The 27,748-nt window shown below is 45.8% G+C and overlaps 12 protein-coding genes across 12 annotated transcripts; 6 read left to right on the top strand and 6 right to left on the bottom strand.

Annotated features, from left to right (window-relative positions):
• Positions 1-293: 293 nt before the first annotated feature.
• CANTADRAFT_54024 (uncharacterized protein) lies at positions 294-1,811 on the top strand (the record flags this gene model as incomplete). Its single annotated transcript, XM_020210276.1, has 1 exon — positions 294-1,811. The coding sequence occupies one exon, from the start codon at positions 294-296 to the stop codon at positions 1,809-1,811; it is 1,518 nt and encodes a 505-aa protein (XP_020062940.1).
• A 29-nt stretch (positions 1,812-1,840) lies between these two features.
• CANTADRAFT_281937 (translation machinery-associated protein 20) lies at positions 1,841-2,708 on the bottom strand. Its single transcript, XM_020208238.1, has one exon. It carries the CDS (start codon positions 2,408-2,410, stop codon positions 1,871-1,873), a length of 540 nt encoding a protein of 179 aa, XP_020062941.1. The 5' UTR covers positions 2,411-2,708; the 3' UTR covers positions 1,841-1,870.
• Positions 2,709-3,368: 660 nt separating this feature from the next.
• Positions 3,369-6,440, bottom strand: MPH1 (3'-5' DNA helicase; the record flags this gene model as incomplete). The annotated part of the gene is made up of 1 exon (XM_020211096.1): positions 3,369-6,440. One exon carries the CDS (start codon positions 6,438-6,440, stop codon positions 3,369-3,371), a length of 3,072 nt encoding a protein of 1,023 aa, XP_020062942.1.
• Positions 6,441-7,129: 689 nt separating this feature from the next.
• CANTADRAFT_22940 (uncharacterized protein) lies at positions 7,130-7,462 on the top strand (the record flags this gene model as incomplete). The annotated part of the gene is made up of 1 exon (XM_020206893.1): positions 7,130-7,462. The coding sequence occupies one exon, from the start codon at positions 7,130-7,132 to the stop codon at positions 7,460-7,462; it is 333 nt and encodes a 110-aa protein (XP_020062943.1).
• Positions 7,463-7,517: 55 nt separating this feature from the next.
• Positions 7,518-12,708, bottom strand: MYO2 (myosin 2). The gene has a single exon (XM_020208243.1). It carries the CDS (start codon positions 12,399-12,401, stop codon positions 7,719-7,721), a length of 4,683 nt encoding a protein of 1,560 aa, XP_020062944.1. The 5' UTR covers positions 12,402-12,708; the 3' UTR covers positions 7,518-7,718.
• A 1,077-nt stretch (positions 12,709-13,785) lies between these two features.
• On the top strand, positions 13,786-15,480 carry CYB2 (Cyb2p; the record flags this gene model as incomplete). The annotated part of the gene is made up of 2 exons (XM_020210298.1): positions 13,786-14,037; positions 14,254-15,480. The coding sequence occupies 2 exons, from the start codon at positions 13,786-13,788 to the stop codon at positions 15,478-15,480; spliced, it is 1,479 nt and encodes a 492-aa protein (XP_020062945.1).
• A 2,534-nt stretch (positions 15,481-18,014) lies between these two features.
• Positions 18,015-20,045, top strand: CUP2 (Cup2p; the record flags this gene model as incomplete). The annotated part of the gene is made up of 1 exon (XM_020206895.1): positions 18,015-20,045. One exon carries the CDS (start codon positions 18,015-18,017, stop codon positions 20,043-20,045), a length of 2,031 nt encoding a protein of 676 aa, XP_020062946.1.
• A 268-nt stretch (positions 20,046-20,313) lies between these two features.
• CANTADRAFT_30437 (uncharacterized protein) lies at positions 20,314-21,480 on the bottom strand (the record flags this gene model as incomplete). The annotated part of the gene is made up of 1 exon (XM_020208352.1): positions 20,314-21,480. A coding segment is annotated over one exon (1,167 nt), but the record flags the coding sequence as incomplete, so codon positions are not given.
• Positions 21,481-21,649: 169 nt separating this feature from the next.
• Positions 21,650-24,290, top strand: RAD54 (DNA-dependent ATPase). Its single transcript, XM_020208236.1, has one exon. The coding sequence runs from the start codon at positions 21,820-21,822 to the stop codon at positions 24,280-24,282; it is 2,463 nt and encodes an 820-aa protein (XP_020062948.1). The 5' UTR covers positions 21,650-21,819; the 3' UTR covers positions 24,283-24,290.
• CANTADRAFT_283692 (uncharacterized protein) lies at positions 24,220-24,784 on the bottom strand. Its single transcript, XM_020208242.1, has one exon. It carries the CDS (start codon positions 24,606-24,608, stop codon positions 24,300-24,302), a length of 309 nt encoding a protein of 102 aa, XP_020062949.1. The 5' UTR covers positions 24,609-24,784; the 3' UTR covers positions 24,220-24,299.
• OSM2 (fumarate reductase) lies at positions 24,784-26,995 on the top strand. Its single transcript, XM_020208235.1, has one exon. It carries the CDS (start codon positions 24,960-24,962, stop codon positions 26,904-26,906), a length of 1,947 nt encoding a protein of 648 aa, XP_020062950.1. The 5' UTR covers positions 24,784-24,959; the 3' UTR covers positions 26,907-26,995.
• An 89-nt stretch (positions 26,996-27,084) lies between these two features.
• GCV3 (glycine decarboxylase subunit H) lies at positions 27,085-27,612 on the bottom strand (the record flags this gene model as incomplete). Its single annotated transcript, XM_020211796.1, has 1 exon — positions 27,085-27,612. One exon carries the CDS (start codon positions 27,610-27,612, stop codon positions 27,085-27,087), a length of 528 nt encoding a protein of 175 aa, XP_020062951.1.
• Between the last annotated feature and the right edge of the window lie 136 nt (positions 27,613-27,748).

The raw sequence follows: 27,748 nt of genomic DNA on the forward strand, positions 1-27,748 counted from the left end.
AAGATAGGGGAGGTCACCAGACGCGCTAGGGGAGGTCACCAGACCCACCAGGGGAGGTTCATTCTAGAGTTATCGCTAGCAAGCGAAGTCTACCCACCAGAATTACCCCAGAGTGGTCGCCAGGCAGTGTCCCAATGCCCCACCTTACTGTAGTCTGACACCACCGAAATCACCGAGCGAAGTCCCACTTTGTCCCTACACTTGTTGGGTGCGATGTGGTGCGACCGTTTGCAGCGTGCCAGTGCGAGTTTGCAGCGCTTCACTAACTGCAGTGAATGCCAGAGGATGCTGCCATGGTGAAGCCTCTCGAATTGCACCAGCGAGTCTCAGTAGATGGCGACCTTGCCACGGTCCAGTACGTGGGAACACTTCCGGCGTGGGGCACTGGCGTGGTGGCGTACGGACTTGAGTGGGACCGTCCCGAACGAGGCAAGAACGATGGGCGGCTAGATGGTCATCAGTACTTCCTGGTGGAAGTGGCAGGCTCAGGCTCGTTCATCAAGGCAGCCAGCACCAAAATCGATCCAGCACGACATACCTTCGTGGAGGCGCTCTTGCACACCTACGACGCCCACCACGAGTTCCAGCACAACATCCACTTCGGGTCCAAGACCGTGGAGGGCTACGGGTTCGACCGGTTGAACGAGCTCCAGTCGGACCTCGCCAACGTCCGCACGGTGTCGTTACAGCGCAAGAACATCGCTGCGTCATTCGGGTCTCGACCTGCCGATTCCACAACCCTCGCCAGCTTAACCAAAGTCGACCACTTGGACTTGAGCTACAACCTCTTCCCCAGCCTCGATCCAGTGTGGGCAATCGTGGACCGATTGCCCCTGCTCCAAACCTTGGTGTTGAACGGGAACCGGTTTCCCATCCCAGACCGCATGTCAAACTCCTACCCCAATCTAGTCACCTTGAAACTATCATCCACAATGATCTCCATAGATCGCCTCAACGCCATCCTCCCCAACTTCCCAAGCCTAGCAGAATTGTTCTTGGCAGGAAATAGATACTCCGACGAAGATATATCCAACCTCCACATTCCCAGCACGGTGACAGTTCTTGATCTTGCCTTAAACAACCTCACGACCGTCCCACAACCCCCAGCATCCCTCGAATCATTGATCCTATCAGATAATAAAATAGCCACCGCACCCTGCATCGAAAACAAGGGCTTGAAAGCACTAGACTTGGGCCATAACTTCATCGAGGATTGGGCAGTTATCGACACCCTCAGCTTGTGTTTTCCAAATCTTCGCCTGCTCCGTATCAATGGCAACTACCTTTTTGACGCCATCTCCATCGACGAGATGACAATTAATCTCATTGCCAGGTTTAATTGTACCGACGCCAAGTCAACTACCGGATTGAATAAGTTAAACGGTGCATATTTGACCCGGGAAGAGATTTCGAATGCCGAGCTATTCTTCATTTCCAAAGTCCAACAACATTTCTACAGCTACAACAAGGATAATAGGCGCTGGAAGCAATTACTAGATAAGTATCAAATTCAAGAGCAGGAAAGCGAGAACACGTCCCCTAAACCTCCTCTTGCAAACAAAAAACTCAGTTTGATCATCAATCATTCTGAATCTAAGCTTCAAAGGGTATTTTTAATCGATAACACGGTACTCAGACTAAAAGGAGTGATTTCCAAATCGACAGGCCGGTCAGTCTTGGACTTTCAAGTGTACTACTACGTCAATGAGTTTGAAAATACAACTATCAAGCTCAAGATGTTCCTCGAAGACAACCTGTCTCTTCTAGACAGCTACGGATTTCATCAAAACCAAAACATTTATGTATGTTGACCCTATGTACAACACCATACTGAAATACGAAGCAAAGTCAAACTAACTTAGAATCCCATTTATTCAGTATGGTTCCATAATCCATCGCCCAAGTAATGCAACAACTCGATACCATGACCTTTGTTAATAGATTTAATGTCATTTGTACTCATAAGTAACTTACCCACAGCCAAGGCAGTTTCCTTACCTTCGGCGTAGATTGTCACAATTGAACCTTCTTCCAAGTTCTCTTCCGGTAAATCAGCTCCAGCAGATGTCAAACCTGGACACATGATATTTGCTCCCGACAACACGAACTTGATAGCACCTCTGTCGACTTGCACTCTTGGGAAACATTGGGGGTACTTGTGAACGACCTTCAAGGTGGGAATCAAGTCGTCAAAGTGTTGGAACAACACGACTTCGTTATCAATCAGATACAACTGGATCTTGTCTTCACATTTGATAAGAATGGCTTGGGACTTTTTCGGTATGATGGTATCAATCACTGGCTCGAGGGCCTCGAATTGTGATACAAAGTTACCCTTCAACCCTCTTTGAGCAGAGGACTTGATATTGGAACGAGAATGGACGTCTTCCTTGGAGAATTTCTTGAACATGATGTGCTATGAGATGTCAAAGTAAACGTTTCTCAGTCACACAAATTTTTCAGTCAAACATCGGAATTGCACGAAAAGTCAATAATCAATCAAACATGCATATTGGAGGATCACTGAATTGCTCCTGCTACGGCAAGCAAGATGCTGATGTACATATAGTCTACAGTGAATGTGAAGATTTATAATTACAATGCCACCATCCGGTTCTGACCTTGGTGTCATCGCACTCAAAGGAAATCTTATCGATATGGCCCATTACGAATATTCGTAGAATAAAGTATCCAGCTCAAGATCTGACATAGAGAGTCAGACCGAGCGAGGCACAAGGCGAAACAACTTGAGTTCAGCTCTAGTTGTCAACTAGGCTCGGTGTCGGGTATATCGTCAATGCCCTCACTGACTTTGACCTTCAAAGAAGCGTCAAAAGACCAGGTCAAGCCCAAGAAGACGGAACATTGCCACGAGTGCTTGGGATAGGTACCAGTCAGATAATTCCCTTGTGTGGGATCCCAACTATCGTTGGAATACCAGAAAACATAAAATTTGCCAAAAATTCCCTTAAGATTCGTAACACAAGGATACAATCAGAAGGAGCTGTCAGGTATAGTTTTCAACCAGCAAAAACATGATCTCGGACGAATCCTCACTGATACACGTAATGCCCCTGCATAAAGATGAAGAAGAAAAGGAAACGCTTTGCGGGCGGGATTGCGGTTCTTTTATAGTACCTGCAATTTGGCCGGGTAACAATAAATCACGTGACATTTGATAGTTGCAAATTCACCTTTCACCATAAGCTCTAATCTTACTTCACGAGGTGCCAGACTCTTTTTGTTTTACCGTGTCTCATACCTCAAATACTTTGAGCATTGAAAATAATGAATTTAATCGTTTATTTGTCCTAATATACAATGGCTATATTCCCGGATATTGCTGTATAATGCTACTCCACCGGTGGTTACATATTAAGGAGAAGGTTGGTCGTTTTACTATGACCAATTCTGCCATGCGAGGCAGTCTTTTTTTGTCCCGGGCTCTGGTGGATTCCATGGGATGGATCAAAATGAGTTATTTGTTCTTCCGGAGGAATCGTTGTGAAATATGAAGTGTATAGTTCGATTTGTTCTTCCTCATTCAATAATCCTTCCAGCGGTCCAAATTCGGTTTTGAAGATTTCTGGATGCACACTGGTTTGAGAAACTGGTGCTGAGATCTGAGTGTTACTCTTGGAATTTAGGTTGTCCTCTGAAATCAACGCTAACTCTTCATCTAGTCCATCATCGAACATTTCCTCTTCATCGGAAGTATGCAGTGACGGATTGTTGCTGTCACTTTCCTTAATGCTGTTAACACGAGACACTTCATAGTCGGGTAATTCTAGGTCAATATCCACTTCAAGGTCTGTATACTGTTTTTGTTTCATGTGCTGTTGCTTGATTTGCGCTAGTATATCATTGGGTTTCGGTTTCTTCACTCCTAAGGAACCCTTATTGCGAGTATGTTTCTGAGAGTATTCAGGCGCCCTCTTTAAGCGGGTAGAAGGGAGAGGATCATCAACGTTTGTTTCGGAAATTCGTGCTTCTTGGGCGCTAATACTGGATTTTGTATTTGACTTTGTGTGTCCCATTCCTAACATTCGGTCTAATTCTTCATCACTACTGAATTCGTCAGAATCATCTGGAATGACAGGTTCAGTTTGGTCGGAGTTCTGTGGAAATTGTTCAACATCGGTCTTTGATTTTGAAGGTGAGTTCGCAGAATTCAACTTACCGGTGTATGAATAATCTTGTGCATTCTGAGGAGCTTCAACATCAGGCTCGCTGTCCGAATCGAGAATTTTGTCGAGTAAATCTTTTTCCAACGGTTTGTGAACTCCAAGATCAGTATTATCTGCTTGTAACATACTGGTAACGCTTCTGAAACCAGTTTCTACGTCATCGGGCATGTTGAATCTTTTCTTTTGTTTTGCAGTAGACGACGCTTTTGACTTTTTGGACTTCGATTTTCCGATCATATACTGAGTGGCTATTTTTATAATCTCATCTTCGTCATCAACTGAATTAATCTCGAGATTTTCATCAGGCAAGTCAATGAACTTCTCCACAACTTGCGGTTCATATTCATCCGGAATAATCCTGTTTCGAGCTGCCAAGGTGATTAGATTTCCCTTCATTATATGTTGTTGGATATACTCGTAACCCCCCATAGCTTTGTCAAACTTTGTTTCCTCATTTCCAGAAAATAGAAGAACCACTTTACCATCTCTTTTACGGCCAGTTCTTCCCATTCTCTGAATATTTTTAATTGGAGAGCTTGTAGAATCATAACAAACGATAAGGTCCACCTCTCCGATATCTAAACCTTCTTCACCAATAGAGGTTGCAACCAAGATGTTGTATTCGCCTCCTTTGAACTTCTTAATAATTTCTTTCTGAAGTTTTTGATTCATTCCTTTGATTTGAGCATCTTCAGAGCTGGTTCTTGTGCTAGGCCCCAACTCGTCAATTTCGGTCTTCTTACCTTTACCCTTACCTTTCTTCTTTGTTTTACCGACATTTTCCTCATCAAATCTATCCTTCTCTTTCGCTTGTCCAATGAAAATGTGGGGCTTCAAACCTCTATCGAAGCGTTCAATTGACTGCACGATTTCCAATGCAGAGTCTCTAAACTCGGTGAAAATGATTACTTTAGAGTCTTTCTGCACCCCATCCTCAAAAAATTCTTGCAATTCTTCCATCAATGCCTCAATTTTGGGATGACTGAACACATCTGGATCATCTAAGAATTTTTTAGATCTATCAATCAACATGCGAATCAGGTCGCTCAAGTAAAAATCGGCAGCAAGCTTGTTTTTTGATTTTTTCTTACTCCATTTGCTGGTAAACTCAGTATACTTTTCGTTGAAGTAGTGGAAAAATGATCTCAACCCGTATATGTTTAATCGTTTGAAGCATTGGCCGACTACTCCAAGGAGCTGGAGTATGAAAAAGTTTGACCATTTCAAGCCTTCGGGAATCGATTTATTCATCACCAACCTTTTGGATGCATCCATGCAATGAAAAAAGTTGATCTTCAGGGGATCGGTCATTTCGTAGATTTTTCTTTCATTGGCTGTCTTTAACACTGGCTCGATTGCCGTGCACAAGAGGTCGATACACTCTAGAATTTCGGGAGATTGGCCAATTAGCCTTCTCTCGACCTTTTTTCTCTTCATGTACTTGATGATATCTATGCTTCGTTCCGTCCTCACCTCCACCTTGGAGATCAGCAAATTATCTATGATTTCTTGGACCCCTTCCACGTCGGATGCCGGTGTGGCAGTTAAGGCTAGGATTCTGAACGATTTGTTGAACCGGTTCAAAAACTTGACCACATTGTTGTAGGCGTAGTTGCCTTTGGCACGATGGGATTCGTCGATCACCAACAACGAGATGGATTTGGGGTCCACAATGCCTGATGCCAAGTCATTCTCCACTACTTGTGGAGTGGTGAAGAACACACGTTTCGAGTCCCAGATGTCGCCTCTGTTCTTGCGGGTCTTATCAAGAAGAATGGCCACGTCGCTGGAGGGGAGACCAGTGATGGAGCAACACGCTTTGATCTGCTGGGCTACCAACGGCTTAGTGGGTGCCATGAACACGATTTTTGACACCGGAAACCACCTGTAGAAGTTCAACATGACGGTGGATGCAATGAAGGTCTTGCCTAGACCAGTAGGCAACGCCACCAAGAGGTTATCATAGAATGCTCGTCTCACCACGTTGTACTGATAGTCACGGACCTCGAAATTGGTGGGGTAGATGTAGGTTCCTAGCTCTGCTGGGGAGAGCGTGTGGTGGGTTGGGATGTTTAGGGCTGGTTTGGGGGCTGGAGCCAGAGGGAGACGTTCTGAAGTGTCCGCAGCAGAGACCAAACCGTCGAGGGTTCGCTGGGGAAGATACCGCCTGGAGGATGTTAGCATGGACTCCAAGTCGGGGTCGTCTTCATTGTCAAATACAGAGTCCCCTTCGTCTAGAACTGGGCTCCCCATTTCTGTCTTCTGGAGCAGATGCAAACAGATGCTGGAGATCCACGGTCAGGTGACCGGTGATGCAACCGCGTCAGATGTATCCAAACATAATCAGTTGACATTGACAGCCACGATGGACGATCCCTACAAGGTGTTGACGCAGTCAGTGAAGGCTATTGCGAAGCCACTACAGGCACTTTTGGACACACACGATGAGTTCATGCTCCAGCAATTGAGCATCGTCAAAAATACCTCCAGCGTGGCCAAGATCCGTGAGGACGTGGAAAGGGGCCTCGACGAGGCCGCAAAGAAGTGAGCTCGTCCATGCCACCACGGCGAACCACACCAACCGTCTCCACTGCATATGCTGGCCCCTTTGAAATGACTCTCCCGTCTCAAAAGTCAGTTGGTGAATCCTGTCAGTCTTCTCTCAACTAGAATGATTGATCTCTTAGCCTACAAACTCGTAACTAATTTATAATTCACAGATCACCTACACCGTTTGACAGTGAGTGTAGCATCCCATGGCGGGAGGGGGATCTGGTAGGATCAATGCAGCACGTATTCGCTGTAATTTGGTGTAGCTGTCGCAGACCTCCCACCCGTGATACCTAAGCGAAAAAATCACCAGTGGTGCCATTGGCACCGTTACCAGACAAATGCTCAGATCGTTGGGTTCACTCAGACCACCAGCACTTGCCTTCAGAAGAATGTCGACCTCCGTTCCCGAAATCGTCAAGTCGTCGGAAAATCCGGGCCCCATCGAGTTGACCATCATCGACAAGCTTGTGAGCAGCTTGAAGCCCTCGTACCTCAAGATCGCTAATGATTCCCACAAACATGCCCACCATGCTGGCTTGAGAGGTGCCAGCAATGTCACCGAGTCCCATTTCCGCATTGAGGTGGTGAGCAGCGAGTTCGAAGGAAAGAATATGCCTTCCAGACACAGAGTGGTGTACCAGTTGTTGGACGACGAGTTCAAGAACAAGGGCCTCCACGCATTACAGATGAAGACCAAAACCCAGGCTGAAGTGGCCAAATGAGCAGAGGCATGATCTACTCCGATGTGACTTCTAGATTCTGTGTTGGATACATCCAGCTCCTCAGAATATCATCCTTACTATACTCTCTCAATAAAAATTCGAAATCCACCAAGCTACTTCGACATGCCACGAGACTCGAGTGTATCACTCATAACTGATATCTTTTGTCTAGGCAATCTGGATTCTTGCATGCCAAATCGAGTACACGAAGTTTGCTGAAATAATACTTAAAACATTTACATATATAAACAATAAACTAATTACCATTAGCGATGCCGTTGACTTCTCCAGTCTCAACCTCCTCTTCATTGCTTGGTTCTTGAACAGAGGCATTCTTGGCCACCAACTCCACAATTCTTCTGATCACTGGCAAGTTCAACCATGCGGGAACGTAGGCTTCAACTCTGGAGAATGGTCTCAAGTTGATAGTTCTGAATGGATCATTGAAGTGACCATCAGTGGAAACTAATTCGAACAAATCATCGCCGTTTGTGGAATCGTTAGCCTTGACCTTGTCTGCAACAGCTTGCAAAACGTTGGGAGCAATTGGTGTTTCATAGTCAGCAACGTAATACTGTGAAATCAATTTCTGGATTTGAATTGGCTTTAATGCGTAACAGATCTCGTAAATGATCTCAATATCATCAGGAGTGTTCTTACGCAATTGCAACAACTTAGCAGCTTGCAACAAATGACTTAAGTATGCAGAACCTTCCTGTATTTCATGGCCCTTACACCATTCTTCCAATCTGGTGACGTTGTAGTTCAATTGCAAACCTCTCTTCCAGGATAAGAAGTTTCTTCTCATAACCAAATCGTTGAAACATAATGCATCGACGAACCTCAATAATTCGATTATTACTTCATTCATGACCTCATGTTCAATGAAGTATGATTTCATTGACCAGTAGACCGAGTTGAAGAAACTCAAGATATCGTCCATCTTATATTGGATACCTGGAGAGAACACCTTGGCCAAGAATGGAGAGTTTTCTGGTGCCATGAATCCTGGCAAAGATTGGGACAAGACAACAGCGGACACTGCCTTCTTTTCCAAGTCCTTTTCCATTTTCTTCATCCACATATTGTAAATGTTGTATGAAAGTGATTCGAAATCTTCTTTGACAACAGCTACCAACTTCAAATATTCGTCAAATTCCTCTTCGCTCATTTCGTGAGACAAAGTGTCATTGGCAATGATAGTTTGCTGGGCGTATGAAACGAACGAGTACAACTCATGAGTGTTGGATAACCAGAATGCACCATTTGGAATGACATCATCATCCTTTAAGGTTGATACAATTTGCTGGATAGAAGATAAGACTTCACCCAAAAATTCCTCACTCTCCTTAGTCAATCCTAATCTCCACATATCAGACAAAATGATGATTATGATTCTGGCAGGGAACAAGACCTCCTTTCTGGTCAAATCTGCTGCGACACCAGATGGTGGAATCTTCAATCCCTTCAATAAACCTTCAACAATTTCTCTATGTAACTGCCTAGAGTCCCTCAATAATTTGAATAACTCATCATTGATGTCATCAATGTTAGCATCTTCATCGTGAGAAACAGCGATAACAGAGACTGGGCGATTAGAATTATGATCAAGTGAATTAGGAGAATTCCAAGCCAATGCACTACTGTGACGCTTCCCACTTATATTTCTTGCTTTGACCCCATTTCCTACAACCAGTTGTTGTGATTGTAAGTTTGCAATTTCTGATTTTAATTGCTCAATATGCGATTTCAAATCAACTTCAATTGTATCACGCTTGACTAAAGCATCCTTGGCCTTGTTCAATTCATCGATGTTTCTTTCGACTTCTTGTCTTAATTCGGCTTGCTCCTTAGTCAACTGTTCAATCTTTTGTTCAGCAGATGTGTATTCTGCCTTGATGTTTTCCAATTCTCTGTTCAAGCTTTCAATTTCTTGTTGATGTTCAACATTCTTGGAGTCAAACTTTTCATTGTATTCAATTTCTCTTGTTTTCAATGCTTCTTGGGCAGCACTTTGTTGTTCCAACAAGTTCTTCAAATTAGTGATTTCAGTCACCAACTTCTTGTTATCTTGAATCTTGGTGGTTAATGATTGAGTTAAGTCGATGACCTTGTTTTCCAATTTGTAGGAAACTTCCTTCAATTTGTTGACAGATTTAGCATCGGCCTTCAACTGTTTAAATTCAGCAACAGCTAACTTTCTTCTGAAGCATGATTGAATAAGAACAACTGACTTCAATTGCTTCTTGTAGTTTCTTCTTGCAGTGTATCCTCTCCATGCGTTCTGAATAGTTAATGCAGATTTTTCACTTCTCAACTTGGTGAAGTTTCTTCTAGCTTGTAAACCTCTAATAGATCTCTGTAAAACAACAATAGAATCGAAGGTTTCTTTCACTTGTTTTCTAACCAAGTGTCCTCTGATACTAGTTTGAATCAAGGTTGCAGCAGCATTCTCTCTTTCACGTTTGATTTGAGCTCTCTTAATATGACCACGAATCAATGATTGAGCTTGGATATGAGAATCTCTGATTTCCAAATACTTTTTACGGAAGTAATGCTTTCTCATGTTCTTTTGGATCATGACAGCAGACTTATGCAATTTGTCTGATCTCAACTTTTCGAAATGAGCCAACATACCGGCTTTGAAGAAAATCTTAGTGTTACCTAATTGATATTTGCCCTTGTCTTCAATGTTTTGATTCAAAATTGTGTTACACAATTCACTCACAGATTCTTGAGTGGTATCACCACTCATCACCTTAATCCACAAATCAGAGTGAACCAAAGTGTGATATCTGTCGGCAAACTCAACATATGACCACCTGGTTGGGAAACCAGCACAAGAAATTCTGATAGTTTCCAAAACACCACAAGCTCTTAATTGAGATAAAACCATTAATGAATCGAATTCCCAAGCCTTCTTCCTCTCATTAGGCTTGATACATCTGATGTAATGAACATTAGTGGAGTCAATAGTCTTCATCAACTCGATCAAAGAGTTTTTAAACATTGAACCCAAGGTAGGTTTCTTGCTAGCAATAGATCTAACCTTAGATTGTGGTTGAGCAGCTTCGAGAGTAGCAGCATTTTTCTCAATGATAGCCAAAACTGATTGTAACAATTCATTAGTAGTGTTCTTCATAACGTCGAGATGACCCTCTCCAACTGTATCTCTGTTCTTCTCAATGAAACCATCGATGTCATAGCTGACATCAAGAGCATAATGACTAACAATGAACTTAGTTTGACCAAATCTTGGCTTCTTGAACACCTTATTGGTAGGTTCCTTATCCAAAGTTTGGTACATCTTTTCAATCCAGGATTGATCATTTCCTGCTGGCAATCTGGACTCTTCATCTAACAAAGCTAAGATACCAAGTCTGTTTTCAATCAAATTAATACAAGGCTGGTTGTCTGCGAAATCAATAAAAGACCATTCAATTTCTTCCTTGACGTATTCTTCTTGTTCCAACTTGAAAACATGCTGGTTGAATTCTTGCTGCAACTTTTCGTTAGCATAGTTGATACAGAATTGCTCAAAAGAGTTCTTTTCGAAATGTTCAAAACCATAGATATCTAAGACTCCAATAAAAGACTTGATATGGGCTTCCACCTCTGGAGGACATAAATCGGCATTCACATAATCAACCAACCAATCGAATAATGCAGAATAAATATATTTGGCAAAAGAATCTCTAGCAACCAAGGCTTGTTTGTGATTCAAGTTACTGATAATTTTTTCAGATCTGGTAGTAATTTGCTTCTTGGTACACCACTTGCTGAAGTTAAGTGGATCGATTCCCAATAACTCACAAGCTTTAACCAAGTTTGGTTCGTCAGAAGCCAAGTTGGCATCGTTTCTGGTAGCAGCAATTTCAATGTTACCGATATGCAAGAGACCAGCTAAAATCTTATAAATTTCAAATTGTCTGGTTTCGTTAATACCTATTAATGAAAGGGCATCTTTGGTGATGTTGAATTCTTTAGCATCATCAACACCTTCGATAACAGGTTTACCACCTTGGTTGGTGTACTTGTAGTCCTCTGCAGTGGTCAAGCCCAAGTTTGCCTTATCATCTTCATTCATACCAGCCAATAACTGGTAGAAAATATGATAATTTCTTTCTGTAGATGGCTGGAAAACCAATCTTGATCTTTCTAAAAGATAAGTTCTGATTCTAGCACCAATGATGGCAATCTTGCTGTCGAATAAGATTTCCAAATATTTACCGAATCTAGAAGAGTTATCGTTTCTGGTAGTTTTAGCATTACCGAACGCTTCCATAATAGGATTAGTCGCCAAGATCTGTTTTTCAACGTCAGACATATCTGACTTGTGCTCAGTGCCGATGTTTTGTTCCAATTCAGAATCCTCTTCAACGGAAGCAAAGTATCTCATGATGTACTTGGCACTGACGGTTTTACCAGCACCAGATTCACCACTGACAACAATGGTTTGGTTCTTACCGTCCAATTTCATGTATCTGTAAGCATCTTCGGCGATAGCGAAAAGATGGGGATCTAACTCTCCTCTTCTTTTACCAGCATAGGCCTGAATAATATCCTGCGAATACAATTGGTCAACTCTTTGGAAGGGATTGGTGGCAATCAACACAATTCCCGAGTAGGTATAAATGTTAAGTTGAGCATAACGGACTTTGATTGCATGTAAAACGGCAGGTTCATTCAAGTATGATAAACTGGTCAAATCTTCAGCTGCTTCCAAGATAGGAGGGTTTCGTAAAGGAGGCAACTTTTCATTATCTTCTGATAAGTCTGTTGTTTCCACGGTGAACACTTGTTCTTCGTCGGTTTCCGAAACAAACTCCAAAACGTGCTTGCCGGCTGATTCTGTGTTGGACTTGACAGTAACGCCTATCCAACCCAAAGCCTCATCTGGGTACCAACAACGGGTTCCAACATCGTATACGGATACCATGTTAGCCAATTATTGTAGGTGAGATCAGATGCTATTAGGGGGGAGTAATCTCGACAAGAATCAATGAGTTACTGAGTCAAGAATGTTCAGATTCGTTGATCCTGATGGGGTTCGCTGTGATTGGATCGCAGGAGTTCAAATCACTTCACGGTGTCAAAATTTTGAACTCGAATCAGTCCACGCTTCGTGTAGTATGTGATCCCGGTGTTTTCGAGTACTTGATGTGATGAACGCTAGTTGGATGAGCCACTTCCACTCGAGACGATTTATCTAAGAGCAGTGGTTCAGCTGGATATGTTTGGAGGATTCCAGTAGCTGAAAACTATCCTTTGGGAGCGTCCGTAAATAATTCGTAACAACACTGGGCGCCTGTTTGGAATCGAATTTTTACAGATCGTCGTTTGTGGGACACGCGAGAATTACAGGTTGGATGTGGACACCTAATGCGCGGAATGGTGTTGACAGGCGGAGGGCAAGGGAGAGGTGTGGGTGGATGTGGGTGGATTTAGCCGGAAAAAGAGAGGAGTACGGGGGAGAGTGGCACCACCACCACCGCGAGGCATGCACTGGGCTGAACAGAGGCTATCTCCTGGCCAGATCATCCCCTGGTGGTTTCAACTTACAACCTGTTGCAGGTTGGTCCCAGGCCCAACTGGCAGCTTGGGTATGGACGCGTATAACATGCAATGTCGCGGGCCCAGTGTCGCACTAGCGGGCGCGGCGCGCACGTGATGTTTGGTGTTTGTTTCACTGGCGCAGGTTGGGACCGCTGGTCTGGTGGGAGGAGCCAGTAGTTTTCGAGGCTTTTCATGTGGGAAATGTTGGCCCGGCTTAGGTTTAGAGTGCGGTGGAGTCGCCGAGATGACACCATTGAAGCAGTTCTGAGACCGATAGAGGAAGTGTTTCCGTACCCAGCGGCCATGGGCCCGTGCCGCCCAGGTGTCTGGCGACTGTTTGCAGGTTGGTGTGTACATGGATGTCGCGCAGACGGGGAGGCCGCCAGTAGAAACCCCAACAACGGCCGGCCAGGGTCTGGTCACCTGACATGCCCTCGGATTGTTCCCCCTCGCCCCGCTACTGCGGAGCTCGAACCACCCCCTCCAGCGACCCCCCAGGAGCATCAATTGATCGGCAGGTACGGAACTGGTACCGCCCTCCGTCCCGTACCACCCCGCATCCTCTCGCAGTCCCTTCCTGATCAGGCATACGTCCGACCTGCCAGGGGCTGGCCCGTGACATTGATGTCACCGGCTTATCTCCCAGTGTCTCTACCCAGCGCAATTCCAACCCAATTGCGGGGTCGACACTATAAGTTAGCCACTATTTCGCCAGCAATTAACGCTGACTCATAGATCAATTTGCAGGCAAATCACACCGTCTCACAATGCTTGATTTCGAGGAGGTACAGAAGCACAACACCAAGGACGACTGCTGGGTGGTTATCCATGGCAAAGCGTACGACGTCAGCAAATTCATCGACGAGCATCCAGGCGGCTCCGCCATCATTTTGAAGTACGCCGGTAAGGACGCCACCAAGGTGTTTGACCCTGTCCATCCCCCAGATACCTTGGAAAAATACTTGGGAAAGGAGTTCCACTTGGGCGAGGTCAAAATGCCAGAAAAAACCCCAAAGAAAGTGGCTGCAAAATCGCCTCCTGCCAACCAGGCCCAGACATCCAATGTGGTGGACGAGTTCGACGTCGAATACGACGAGCAGGACGCCAAGGACCCCATCCCTTTCCCGGCACAACAGCCCATGCCAGCAAAGGCACCAGCAAAGGCACCTTCCTCAAGCAGGGAGGTGGCACTCTTGCGAGCAGAAGACCTCCCAGGCGAAGACCAGTTTGGCCAGGAGTACGACGACGACCCCGACGAGCCACCCTCCCAGGAAGAGCTCCAGCGTCGTCTCAACATCGCCAACATGCCTGATCTTGCCCAGATCTACAACCTCAACGACTTCGAGTTTGTGGCTCGCTACACCATGAACAAGATCGCCTGGGCGTACTACCTGTCGGGATGCGATGACGAGATCACGTTGCGGGAGAACCACCTAGCGTTCCACCGGGTGTTCTTCAAGCCCAAGGTGTTGGTGGATGTGACCAATGTCGACTTAAGAACCAAGATGTTGGGTACGGAAGTGGAGTTGCCGTTCTACATAACTGCCACGGCTTTGGGAAAGTTGGGCCACCCAGAGGGCGAAAGGGTGTTGGCAAGAAGTGCTGGCAAGCAGGGAGTGATCCAGATGATCCCTACGCTCGCGTCGTGCCTGTTTGATGAGATCGTTGACGAGAGTCTCCCCGACCAGACCCAGTGGTTCCAGTTGTACGTCAATAAGGACCGCAAGGTATGTCGTGAGATCGTCGAGCATGCGGAAAGGAGAGGCATGAAGGGGTTGTTCATCACGGTGGATGCGCCCCAGTTGGGACGTCGTGAGAAGGACATGCGGTCGAAGAACTTCGAGGATCTCAGCCATGTCCAGGGCGACGACGAGGAAGCTGATCGGAGTCAAGGAGCTGCTAGGGCCATCCTGTCGTTTATCGACACAGCATTGCAGTGGTCTGATCTCGAGTGGTTCCGGTCCATCACCAAGATGCCGCTAGTGCTCAAGGGTGTCCAGCGCATCGACGATGCGTTGAAGGCAGACGAGATGGGCATCGACGGAATCGTGCTCTCGAACCACGGAGGAAGACAGCTTGAATTCTCGCCCCCACCCCTCGAGCTATTGATTGAGTTGATGCCCATCCTTAAGAAGAGGGGCCTGAAGATGGAGGTGTACTTGGACGGAGGGGTGCGCAGAGCCACCGATGTGCTCAAGGCTTTGTGCTTGGGGGCCAAGGGCGTGGGGATCGGCCGGCCATTCCTCTATGCCATGTCCACCTATGGAGATGAGGGTGTTTACAAGGCCATCCAGGTTTTGAGGGACGAGATGATCATGTGCATGCGGCTCATGGGAGCCACCAAGATCTCGGACCTTGACGAGTCCATGATCGATGTTAGAAGAAGAGAGGTGGTAGAAGACAAGCTCTTTGGCAAGGTTTACGAGGAGCTTGAGAGCCCTGCGTTCAAGCTGAAGTTGTAGAGATATGTAGGAGCTTTCTTTGCAAAGACTTCTCGATCCAATCTTTGACAGAACACCATTTCAAGCAAGGATAAAACTACTTCTCAATAGATCATTGGTTGGGACAATTTGGTCTTGATTTCAATGACTGTTTGACGTAAAGACCTTGGGAATTGCAGGAATCATAGTTTAAATTAAATACATTTTATAAATACCTGTCATTAGAGTCTTGTTCCTGACCCAATTGTACAAGTTAGTGGTACTCAAGTAATTGGTGTAAACCAATCTTAGACTAAGAAGGTAGTGCCCACTTCGTGGAATAGGTCTATTGGGGCTGGAGATACATGATTGATAGTCAGAATCCGGCCTGATAAGAGAAATATCGGGAGCTTAATATAGCTAGATACTTCAAGTCCGAGAGTTTAATGATAAATAATAATCACATACTATCTACTGCGTGAAAATACAGAATAGGAGCACCAGCACCAGTTTTTGGACTATCATAATTTACTAATATGGTTTTTTAATTCCAAAGTGATAGTTTCGAAGATGTAGCTAGATTGCAAACAGTTGAGAATATCTATGGGATAGAGCCTTGACTTCGATGTCGAAGCATATTTCCAAGGACTTATAAAAATGGAAAGATAACCAATTTTACGTTTTCAGCTAGTGTTTAGTCATATATAAATTTATCTTAGGTGAGTTTAAGTAGTGGTTAATTTAGGACGGTGATGGTGTCCTACGATACATTAAAATACGGTTTACATTATTGGTTGCTATGTACACATCCCAACATGGGGAGTTTCGACTCATTACAAAAGTTGGTTTACTTGTTCGGTGGCCATCCCTATAAAGACACATCAACAGAATATGGTGTATCAAATAGACGGGAGTCCAGATCTTGCCAAGTCCATGGCCACGCTTCAAACGATCAAGGATTTGAGAGCAAAATGGTGGAGGACTTGTGTTTTATAGTAAAAATTCGCTTCATTCGGAGAGATAGCTTAAACAGGGTATGCCTAAAATACCCAATACCGTTGAGAGGTAGTTATGAAAAAGATAACATTTTAAGAAAGTTAGCTATTGGTATTAGAGGAATTGTCCAAAGAGATTTAATTAGTGCTAAGGGATGTTAAGGATTGGTTCAACGGATTAGCTACTGCTAAGAGAACATAGAAGAATATTAGTTCAAATTCTGCTAGAAGAGAGATACGAGGATCAGTCAAAGAAAGTTAGTTCGATCAGGATATTAGTAAGTATTTGTTTCAAAAAATAAGCCACCATAAGAGAAGATCCTAAGGATTCTAAATAGCTTTACCACTGATTGTGCTATGTACAGGCTACTAGCTGCCTGATGGCAGGTATCCAGGAACTGTGCGTCACGTGCGCTGCACTACGAAACCAACTGGCACCAGCAGTTTATGCACAAACTGGCATCAACGGCATCACCGCACCAACAACACCAATCGGCACCAACTGGCCACACCAACTGGCCATCCACCTCCAACTGTCCTACCACCAAATGGCCAATCCACCACCAACTGGCCAATCCACCACCCAGCCCCTTTGAGGGAATTGTTTCCGCCCCAACGAGATGAGACGTAGCCACGATGATTTCACCACCTTTATGCAAGATACACCAATAAAAAATTAGGGGTACCGCGTGGATGCCAGGTTGACGTGGAGAGCCGATATTAGCCACGGCTGCGCTGCACCACCATTGGTCGGACTCCAGAATGTGCCCATTACCCGGAAGAAACCCATCCGCCAGGAGCCAAAAATAGGCGGCTTTACCCTGCACGACTGGCGTTGACATGCAAGCGAGGGTCGGGCGCAGCAGGAGGGCGTTTGCCGCACAGGCAGCGGGGGCACCACCCACACACGTGATGGGGGTGGGTAATTGGTGAGACTAGCGCACGTGACGGTTGGCTCCTAGAGCTGCCACCGCCGCCGGAGGGCCAGTAAAAATTTTAAACAAGCCTTGCAACCCCCATCAACACCTGTTCTTGCCAGCGTACCAGCATCGTCTTTGATTTGTCGTTGCCGTCGCATTAGTCGTCGTCTTAGGACTAGTTTCGGTTCACGTGCCTGTACTGCTTCGGTGTGGTATCGGCTTGAGGCTGGTTAGGGAGGAAAAGAAAAGGATCAAGCAGACCCACCAGGACACATTCGGAGGACCACCACCACCACCACCACCAGATTTACCGATTTATCACCGCCATCCAGATCAAAAACACCCAGTTTTTGAATTACTAAGTTAATACACAGCTCTGGTATTGACTAAATATTCATAAGTTAACATCCAATACTCTTGGGTAGCTTTTGACTAAACATACACATCCGACATCCTTACCACAGTACTTGGAGTATTGACCTGTTAAGCTTTCATACGCTAACATCCACAATCCTCTGGGGTCAGTTTATTCACCACCAACCATCCGTTTCGCCCCGCTGTTCCACCATTTGATGCACCCCGGTGCACACTATCAATAGCCACCTCGTACCATCCCACCCCGAATTCCCTCCTTTATTAGCTTGGTCGGTTTCCTTTCATCATGGTGTTGATCAACGGAGTCAAATACGCCTGCGAGCGCTGTATTCGTGGCCATAGAGTCACCACCTGCACCCACACAGATCAACCTTTGACCATGATCAAGCCCAAGGGCAGACCCGCCACTCAGTGTCAGCACTGCCGTGATCAGAGGAAAATGAAGAACCTACATACCTCTTGCACCTGTGGAAAGAAAGGCAAGCCCGCAGGCTCCCATCTTGCATCTTGCCTTTGCCACAAGAATTCCCACTGTACTTGTTCCTCCACCTCCAAAGCACAAAACAACACTTACCAGAACATCCATCACCTTACTGCATCGGAAAAGGCCAAGAAACAGTCTTTGATATCGGCCGCCAACGCAGAGGTCAAGAAGAGACTGTCGGTGTCAAGCACCGCCAGTAATGGTACAGTGGGAAGCACACCTAACCTTGTGAAATCAGTATCTCCTGCTATGGCACACCCTCCACATACAAATTATGTCATTGATGATGTATTACCTTTTGATTCCGCCAACGGCTTTTACGATCTTGTGAACTCGCCTTCGTTGTCGGAAAAATACGTCAACGGTTCGAACCCCAACTTCAATGAAAATGTTTTCAATTCGTCAAACACTCCTTCCCCAACCACCGGAAGGACAAGGACCTCGTCCTATTTAACGAACAACGATATACCACATGATCCGTATGGAAACAACCATTCGTTCAACTACGCAAGAAGTTTATCTGAAGAAGCAAAGCATACACCTTCACCAAAGAAGAATGTGTCTAATCCTCCGGAAAATAATCAGTTTGATATGAATGATTACGCTTCGTTGGGCAACCCTCAATTATCGCCAACTGAAATTGATTTGGTGGACAATATGTTCCCCTTGTTTCCTTTAGTGGGTCAATTTAGTTTCGATGATGATAGGAACAAGCCATTACTGGCATTGCCCGATCATCATCAGACTTCTTTGGGAAGATCCCAATCACAATCATCACGTGTATCTTCACTGCTAAATCATGTGAGCAATGCTCTTCCAGAGGAGGACGAAGAATCCTTCTCTATTGAGGGTCACCAACCTGTTCCTCTCCCTCCACAGGTGCACTCTCAAATTGCTCATCAACAAGGAACTTCGAGTGGCACAAGCTCAGGTATTATAACACACAATAGTTCTACCGAAAACTTCACTGTGAAACCAAAGCCTCCACATGCAAAGACTCAACAGCCTAAACCACTCAGGCCATCGACCATACCACATAATTCGTCCTCTTCAACTCCTTCCATGAATGGCTCGACTCATTATCAACCAATACGACCAAAAAGACCGGAAAGTGTGTTGTCAATTACATCTAATTCTTCTAACAGGTCATTTGATGTAAATCACAACAGTCACCAATCTTTTGTCAATGGGAATGGAAACCTTCCAAATTCTTCGAATTCATCTGCCTTTCCACCCAGCGCCCCATTTCCTGGTTATGATGCAGCTGGAAATACTAGCTCATCATCAGGTGTCTTGGGTGTTGATGATTCAAGAAATTTCTTGAGTGACGAAGGTAGTGCTCAACATTTCGGTAGGACTGGACTTGGTTCGGTCTTTTCTTCGACAAATCTGGAAACTAATGTTAAGACAGAAAGGGAGGAAAGTGCAGATTTATTGTTTGGTGATAATATCTTGAATAATGATACTTTGAGTACATCATCGTCCTTTCTCAATTTCCCCCACTCAAATGGAATTTCACAGGCCAAACCTCCTAGTGTTTCTGGGGAGAAGGTGAATAGTCAACCAAGACCCAGTCAGCTTGTTTCAAACTCTTCATCGTCTTCTTATCTCCATGATTACATGCATGGAGATAAACCAGTTGCAAACGACTTCAATCCAATACGAAATGGGCAGAACTTTGAAGAAACCGAACTTAACAATGTTAATAATTCGAGCACCAACGTAATTCCTCCAGCACAAATTCCGTTTGAGTACGATTTATCGATGCCAGCAATGCTAGACTTTGGGTCAGCGATGTTTGAAAACAACAAGTCTAACCAAGATTTCCTATGAAGGGTAATGTGAGCTTAAACCATGAATGGAACCGGATTCATCTCTTTATTTATTGGTATTTACTTGTTCGATTACAAATTTTATATTTAAGCTTTGGTTTGTTTATTAGTTAATGGGCACGGGAAACGTTATACTCCACTTATGAGGGTTTTTGTTCTATTTATTATATGTAACACTATCATTCCAAATCTAAGGTTTTTAATCTTCGAATATTAGACTCCATGCCAAGTAGTTGTTTCTCTGTCGATTTCTTTGCAGCATTCAATACCTTTTCCTGGCTTGTTTGCGGAACAATAGGTAGATTCGAGGCCTCTTCGTCCTTCAAATAGAGAGCTAACACCTCATCCTTAATGTTGAGAATGGATTGTTGCTCAATTTGTTGCAATTTGGAAAGCCTTAAAAGATATTCAAGTAACGATAGGGAGGTATTCTTTGCAGCCTTGGACTCTTTCTTGGCTTTATTCCCATCTCGCTCATCCTCATCATCGTTTTCATCTTCATCTTCCTCGTCGTCATCTTCTTCGTCAAACTCGCCAGCATTCAACTCCCCTAAACCGATCCACTCTTCATTGATTCCCTCAACTAATTTAATTATCAACACTGGCGAGTTCCTTCCTTCCAACTTCAATAATTTGCCAGATGCGCTAAAGAACATGCGTTCGATTTTGCTCACGTCATAAATCTTAGAAGTAGCCTCCTCTTCGTGATACCTTCCATCATTCAAGTCTTCGTGGATTTCAAATTTGAAGTCAAAATTATTGTTTTCCAGCTTGGTAATCTTGACCAGAGCCCTGGCATATGTTTCTTTCCAGGTAATACAAGAAAGCTCATCTGCTCCTTCCACACTCTTGAGCCTGCTAGGGTTGTAAAAGATAGTGTACATCACCAAATCGAACGTAGGGCCCACCTCGGAGTTGTTTTCGGAGTTAATTAGGTAATTGCTTGCCTGGAGCAATCTTCCAGGGGATATGCCTTTGCCTAAAGATCCATTCATATTGACACCTGCGGTGATGAGCGATAGGTTAAGAAGAGGCACCAAATCGTTTATCTGATTCTCCAACTTCCTCAACTGATCTTCCACCCTCTTGACCGATTCCTTTGCATTTACACCCGTCAATTGATTAGCTATCCCATCGATTCTCTCTTGAAAATGATCGATGTCTTCGGTCAATTCTTGGATCATGCTGAGCGTCGACTCCAAGGTGGTATTTCCACGAGCGGAAGCCAACCGGATCAAGTCAATTGACACTGATACCACATCAATCTTTGTTTGGAGTCGGTTCCTACCCTTCTGTATCCTCTGCTTCTCCTCTTCGGGGAGTTTATCTAAGAGCCTAGTGATGGTCTTGATGGCATACCCCGAGGCCAACGAGATACCTGACCGTATGGCAAAGGTGACTGCTTGGTTACTTGCTTTTGCTAGTATTTGATCCATCGTGATTGCCTATAATATACTAGCTTATCCTTGGTGTGATCTAGAGTCCAATCACGTGATTTATTAATAAGGGCCACTGGAGTTCAAATTAGATCAAAGTCTCCAATTTGAAGGTGTCGAGGCTCATTCGGGCTATGATTGAGTTCTATACATTCACCCCCCACAACAATAGCCAATAAGGGCCCTTCCTTCCACTAAAAGATTCGAATCATCGTTGGGTGGGCACGTGATCAAACACGTCTGAGGTATGTAAACACAGCACAAACCAAATCATTACCTCTTAGTCAGCATTATCCTTATAGAACGCCCCCAAGTACAGCAACACTCAACCACGTAATCATGGCTGTGAGAAAGCCTTTGAAAGAATTCACCACTCCTCTAGGTTCTGGAGCAGGAGTGCCAAAGGACAAGCGTCCCCCACGCGTCACTGACAGTGATCAGAGACTTGCCAGACCGTTTAAGGTGCCTTTTGCAAGAAGAGGAGATGGATCTGACAGTTTAGGACAGAAAGGCTTGCAGCGTGCAGCTCGCAAGGTTACAAGCTATGCCATGGAAGGAGAAGCAGAGGTGACCATCCCTGATAAAGATGACATCGAAGAAAGAAGAAAGAGAAAGGGAGCATTATTGCCTCGTCTGATCCTAAATGGCGATAATATTGTGCATACGGAACAGAAATTACGGCTGTCTTTCAAGGTCCCCATGAAGAAGGTCGATGAGTTTGGCAGGGCCCCTCCGCCACCTTTGGGAAACAGACAGCGGGCATTTTTGCCACCACGGGCCCTTCACGATCCTATGAGTGAGTTTGCCATCGTCCTATACGACCCTACTGTCGATGTGATCCCCAAGATTGCAGAAGAGAAGGAAGACAATGATACCAAGGAGGAAGAAGAAGACAAAGAGAATGAACCCATAAAGAAAAGGCGTACGCACAGATCACTCGCAGAAATGCTTGGAATAGTCAAAAATCCCGAAGAGGCATTAGCCAAGTTCCCAGATGTTCCTGTCGTTATTGATCCCAAGCTAGCCAAAATCTTACGGCCCCATCAGATTGCTGGTGTTAAATTCTTGTATCGATGTACTTCTGGTCTCCTTGATCCTAGAGCTAAAGGTTGTATCATGGCAGATGAGATGGGTCTTGGAAAGACATTACAGTGTTTGACTCTCATGTGGACGCTTTTGAAACAAAGTCCAAGAGGTAAGAGGACTATTGAAAAATGTATTATTGTCTGCCCGTCGTCATTGGTGAGAAACTGGGCAAATGAAATAGTAAAATGGCTAGGAGAAGGTGTGTTAACACCTTTGGCCGTCGATGGTAAGTCCACCAAGACGGCTGACTTGGGGTTGGCCTTACAGCAGTGGTCTACAGCCCAGGGTAGAAACATTGTCAGACCCGTCTTGATCATTTCCTACGAGACATTGAGGAGAAATGTCGATAAATTGGCAGGTACAGAAGTTGGGCTTATGTTGGCCGATGAAGGTCATCGTTTGAAGAATGGTGACTCATTAACATTTACTGCGTTGAACTCACTCCGGTGTGACAGAAGAGTTATTTTATCAGGTACTCCGATCCAAAATGATTTATCAGAGTATTTTTCCTTATTGAATTTTGCTAATCCTGGATATTTGGGTACAAGAAATGATTTCCGGAAGAATTTCGAGAATATAATCTTAAAGGGTAGAGATTCTTTGGCCACGGACGAAGATAAAAAGAAGGGTGATGAAAAGCTAGCAGATTTATCTCAGTTGGTCTCTAAATTTATTATCAGAAGAACCAACGATATTCTCTCAAAGTATTTGCCTGTCAAGTACGAATACGTTTTATTTACAGGACTTTCTCCAATGCAAAAAGCCATCTACGAGCACTTTATAACGTCACCCGAAATCAAGAAATTATTACGAGGAGTTGGGTCGCAACCATTGAAAGCCATTGGATTGCTTAAGAAGTTATGCAACCACCCCGACTTACTCAACTTGCCTGATGACTTGGAAGGAAGTGAGAAGTTTATTCCTGATGATTACTGCTCATCAATTGGTGGTGGAAGAGGAAAAGAAGTTCAAACATGGTTCAGTGGAAAGTTCATGATATTGGAACGGTTCTTGCATCAAATAAACACAGAGACAAACGATAAAATCGTCCTCATTTCAAATTATACCCAAACCCTTGATCTTATTGAGAAAATGTGTCGCCACAAAAGATATGGAAGCTTGCGCTTGGACGGTACCATGAATATCAACAAGCGTCAAAAGTTGGTTGATAAATTTAACGATCCGGAAGGCAAGGAGTTTATTTTCCTTTTGTCGTCCAAAGCAGGAGGATGTGGTATCAATTTAATTGGAGCCAACCGGTTGATTTTGATCGATCCTGACTGGAATCCTGCCGCTGACCAACAGGCGTTGGCTCGTGTATGGCGTGATGGCCAAAAGAAGGACTGTTTTATTTACCGGTTTATCACCACGGGAACCATCGAGGAGAAGATTTTCCAGAGACAGTCTATGAAGCTTTCGTTGTCCAGTTGTGTTGTGGACGAAAAGGAGGATGTGGAGCGTCTTTTCAGTGCCGATAACCTCCGTCAACTTTTCCAGTACCAGCCCAACACCAACTGCGATACCCACGATACCTTCAATTGTATCCGATGCGATAAGGACGGCCAAAAGGTGAAGTCTCCAGCTATGCTCTACGGGGATTCCACCACCTGGAACCATTTGAACCACGCATCCTTGAAGCACAACGAAGACTCGTTAATTGTTACCGAAGCCAGCCACCAGGACGTGTCATTTGCGTTCCAATACATATCGCATTAATGTGGGGCAACAAAGACTCAGGCCATCTGCGGGATCGAGTTACGGATGTTACCCCAACATCCGGGCTGATTGACATCCCTACGAATACTCCGCAATGCGGATGGAAACCGATCCGATCCGAAACCTGCCAAATACAATTCCCAGGCTACATAACTCCCCCACACGATAGAGGAGACCAAAGGGCCTGGCTCATGTGAAACCCTGGGCAAAGCCCCATTACCCATCAAAATGTCTCTCGATATAGCAATTGAAGGGTGCCTGCATAGTTCCACCGAGACAGCTATCGCGTCCCCCGCAATTTCCAGCCAATGGGCAGGCGGTGGCATAAGCACAAGTATATAAGCACTAATACACTTGGATAAGCCTAGAAGGACAGTCCACAGATTATAAAGCAGTCTCTGAGTCGAATACACCAATCATTGATCCTCAGGAATTTGGCTAAACACTGCGTAGTACTAGAGCAACTCCTACTATTGAATCAACTCCGAAGCGCTCCTGAACGCTAACTTACTCCCCACGCAAACTGGCCAACCACCTACGCAAAAGTGGCGAAATAAGTCCCCAAAAAGCCATTACACCTAACACAGGCTAAATTGCTCCTACTACTACTCAACACCCTCCAAAACGTTTAACAACTCCTTTCCCAAGACTCCTTATCAATCACCAACTACTACCCCATGAGCGTTCCCTCCAACAGCATCATCATCGTGGGTGGCGGCTTGGCAGGCTTGTCTGCTGCCCACCAGGCGTATCTCCGCGGAGCCAACGTGGTTCTTGTGGACAAACAAGGGTTCTTGAGCGGAAACAGTGGCAAGGCCACGTCGGGAATCAACGGGTCGTTGACCCGCACCCAGGTGGACCTTGGCATCAAGGACTCGGTGGACCAGTTCTACAAAGATACCTTGGAAACTGCCAAAGACCGCGCCAACCCCGAGTTGATCCGGGTATTGACCCACCACTCGGCAGACGCCATCCACTGGCTCCAGGAGGTGTTCGAGTTGGACCTCAGCGTGGTGTCGCGGCTAGGGGGGCACTCGCAGCCCAGAACCCACCGCGGCAAGGACTCCAAGTTTCCAGGCATGGCCATCACCTACAAGTTGTTGGAGTCGTTGGAGCGGTTGGCAGAGGTGGAGCCCCTGCGGGTGGCGATCAAGAAGAACTGCCAGGTGCTCGACTTGATCACCGAGGGAGATCGCGTGTTGGGAGTCAAGTACAAGAACTTGAAGGATAAGTCCAAGCACGAGCTCCGTGGACCCGTGATCATGAGCACAGGAGGCTACGCTGCTGACTTCACCAAGAACTCGCTTTTGCGGAAGTACAGGCCAGATATCATCGATTTGCCCTCTACCAACGGGGTGCACGCCACAGGCGATGGCCAGAAGATCATCATGAAGAACAACGGCGTGGGCATCGACATGGACAAGGTCCAGGTGCATCCCACGGGGTTGATCGACTTGGACGACTCCGACACCATCAATGGCAAGCTGAGTCCGCGGTTCCTCTTTCTTGGAGCCGAGGCCTTGCGTGGCGAGGGTGGCATCATGTTCAACGCCAAGGGCCAGCGGTTTGTCAACGAGCTAGGCACACGCGACTACGTCAGTGGCGAGATGGAGAAGCAAATCAAGCAAGGAAATGGCCCCATCAGGTTGGTGTTGAGCGAGGAATGCGAAAAGAGGTTGGCGTTCCACGTTAAGCACTACAAATCGCGCAACTTGATGAAAACCATCACGGGAGCAGAATTGGTCAACGAGCTCGGAACTGACGAAAAGTCGTTGGCGGCCCAGTTGCACACTTACAACCAGGCTGCCAAAGGCGACATCGACGACCCCTACGGAAAGAAATACTTTCCTGCCACTCCGTTTGTGTTCGACAGCCACGCCAACTACCACGTCTCCTACATCACGCGGGTGTTGCACTTTACCATGGGAGGTGTCAAAATCAACGACAAGTCGCAGGTGTTGTACGAGGCCGATGGCAAGTCGCAGCCGTTCCAGGGATTGTACGCAGCAGGCGAGTTGGCTGGCGGGGTCCATGGCCACAATCGGTTGGGAGGATCGTCACTCTTGGCGTGTGTGGTGTACGGTAGGCTTGCAGCCGACCAGGCGTCCAGCTTTAATTTGCAAAAATTGAGCTCGGCCAGCCGCGACGATGTGGCTGCGAATAGATTGAAGATGGTCCATCTCCACATTGACCCCGAGGCTCCAGGAAGAGTGACTATTGAGTGGGGAAATGGAGCAGATGGCTCGCACCCACAGACTGGCTCCAGCTCCGAATCGAGTACTGGTACTGATTCCGGCAAGGGAGCATCCAGCCTGGCCAGTCCACCACCCGAATCTTCGGGTGGTTTCAAGCAATTCGAGATCCCCTCGAAAGAGTTCACTCCTGAGGAGGTTGCCAAGCACAACACGGCCCAGGACTGCTGGGTGATCATCAAGAACGTGGTACTTGACTTGACGCCCTTCCTCAAAGACCACCCCGGAGGTGAGAACTCCATCATCAACTATGCTGGCAAGGACGCTACCGAGAGCTTCGAAATGTTACACGAGGATAACTTTATCCAAAAGTACACCCAGGACTGTGTCCTTGGAAGAGTCAAAGGAAAAACACCCGCTTTAGACCTCTAGCTAAAGTTTATGGAATATATAGTATGTGACTTAGTGTAGCCACCCAACGTGGACCAGGACTCGAATCAGCCAGGCTCGACAATGCGATTCAGCCAGACTCGGCAGTTTGATTGTAGTCTGGGTTACACAATTCAGCAGCCAGGTTCATGGTTCAGAGCCAGCGTGGATGCCAGCACGGCTAGTTTTCGCTCAACGAGTTTTCGTACTCCTCGGCACTCAACAATTCCTCGGACGACTCGATTGCTGCTGGGTCGGACAACTTGATCTGGGCAATCCACCCGTTTCCGATAGGATCGGTGTTGATGAGTTGAGGCTCACTCTCCAACACATCGTTGATGGCAACAACCTCTCCAGCAACTGGAGAGTAGATTTCTGAGGCGCTCTTGACCGATTCAACAGAGCCAATGGTGTCGCCAACCTCGACCTTGTCGCCGACTTCTGGCAATTCCACGAAGGTGACATCTCCCAATGCCTCACTGGCGTAGGTGGTGATACCCACGAACGCAGAGTCGTCCTTGAAGATGGCCAACCATTCGTGTTCGGCAGTGTACTTGATGGTGGAAGGACCCTCCTGCAAGTACTTGTAGACATGTGAATCTTTGTTCAACTTGTGGCTGGTGCTGTTGAACACGGCTCTGGATGTGGAGAAAAGACGGGCCGAAGGTCTGGCCACAAGTGGCGAGGTTCTTAATAAAGTTCTGAACATGATGTGATGGAAAGACAGTCTATGGAGAAGGGTGGAGCTGGCGTGAGTTTGGCTGCTTTTGTAGTGCACGAAAATTTATGCTGGTGTGACTCTGGTTGACTCGGGGGACCGCGCGCGAGTCAGGGAGCGCTTGCGG

This window comes from Suhomyces tanzawaensis, assembly GCF_001661415.1.
Source record: "Suhomyces tanzawaensis NRRL Y-17324 unplaced genomic scaffold CANTAscaffold_6, whole genome shotgun sequence".
NCBI lineage: Eukaryota > Fungi > Ascomycota > Pichiomycetes > Serinales > Debaryomycetaceae > Suhomyces > Suhomyces tanzawaensis.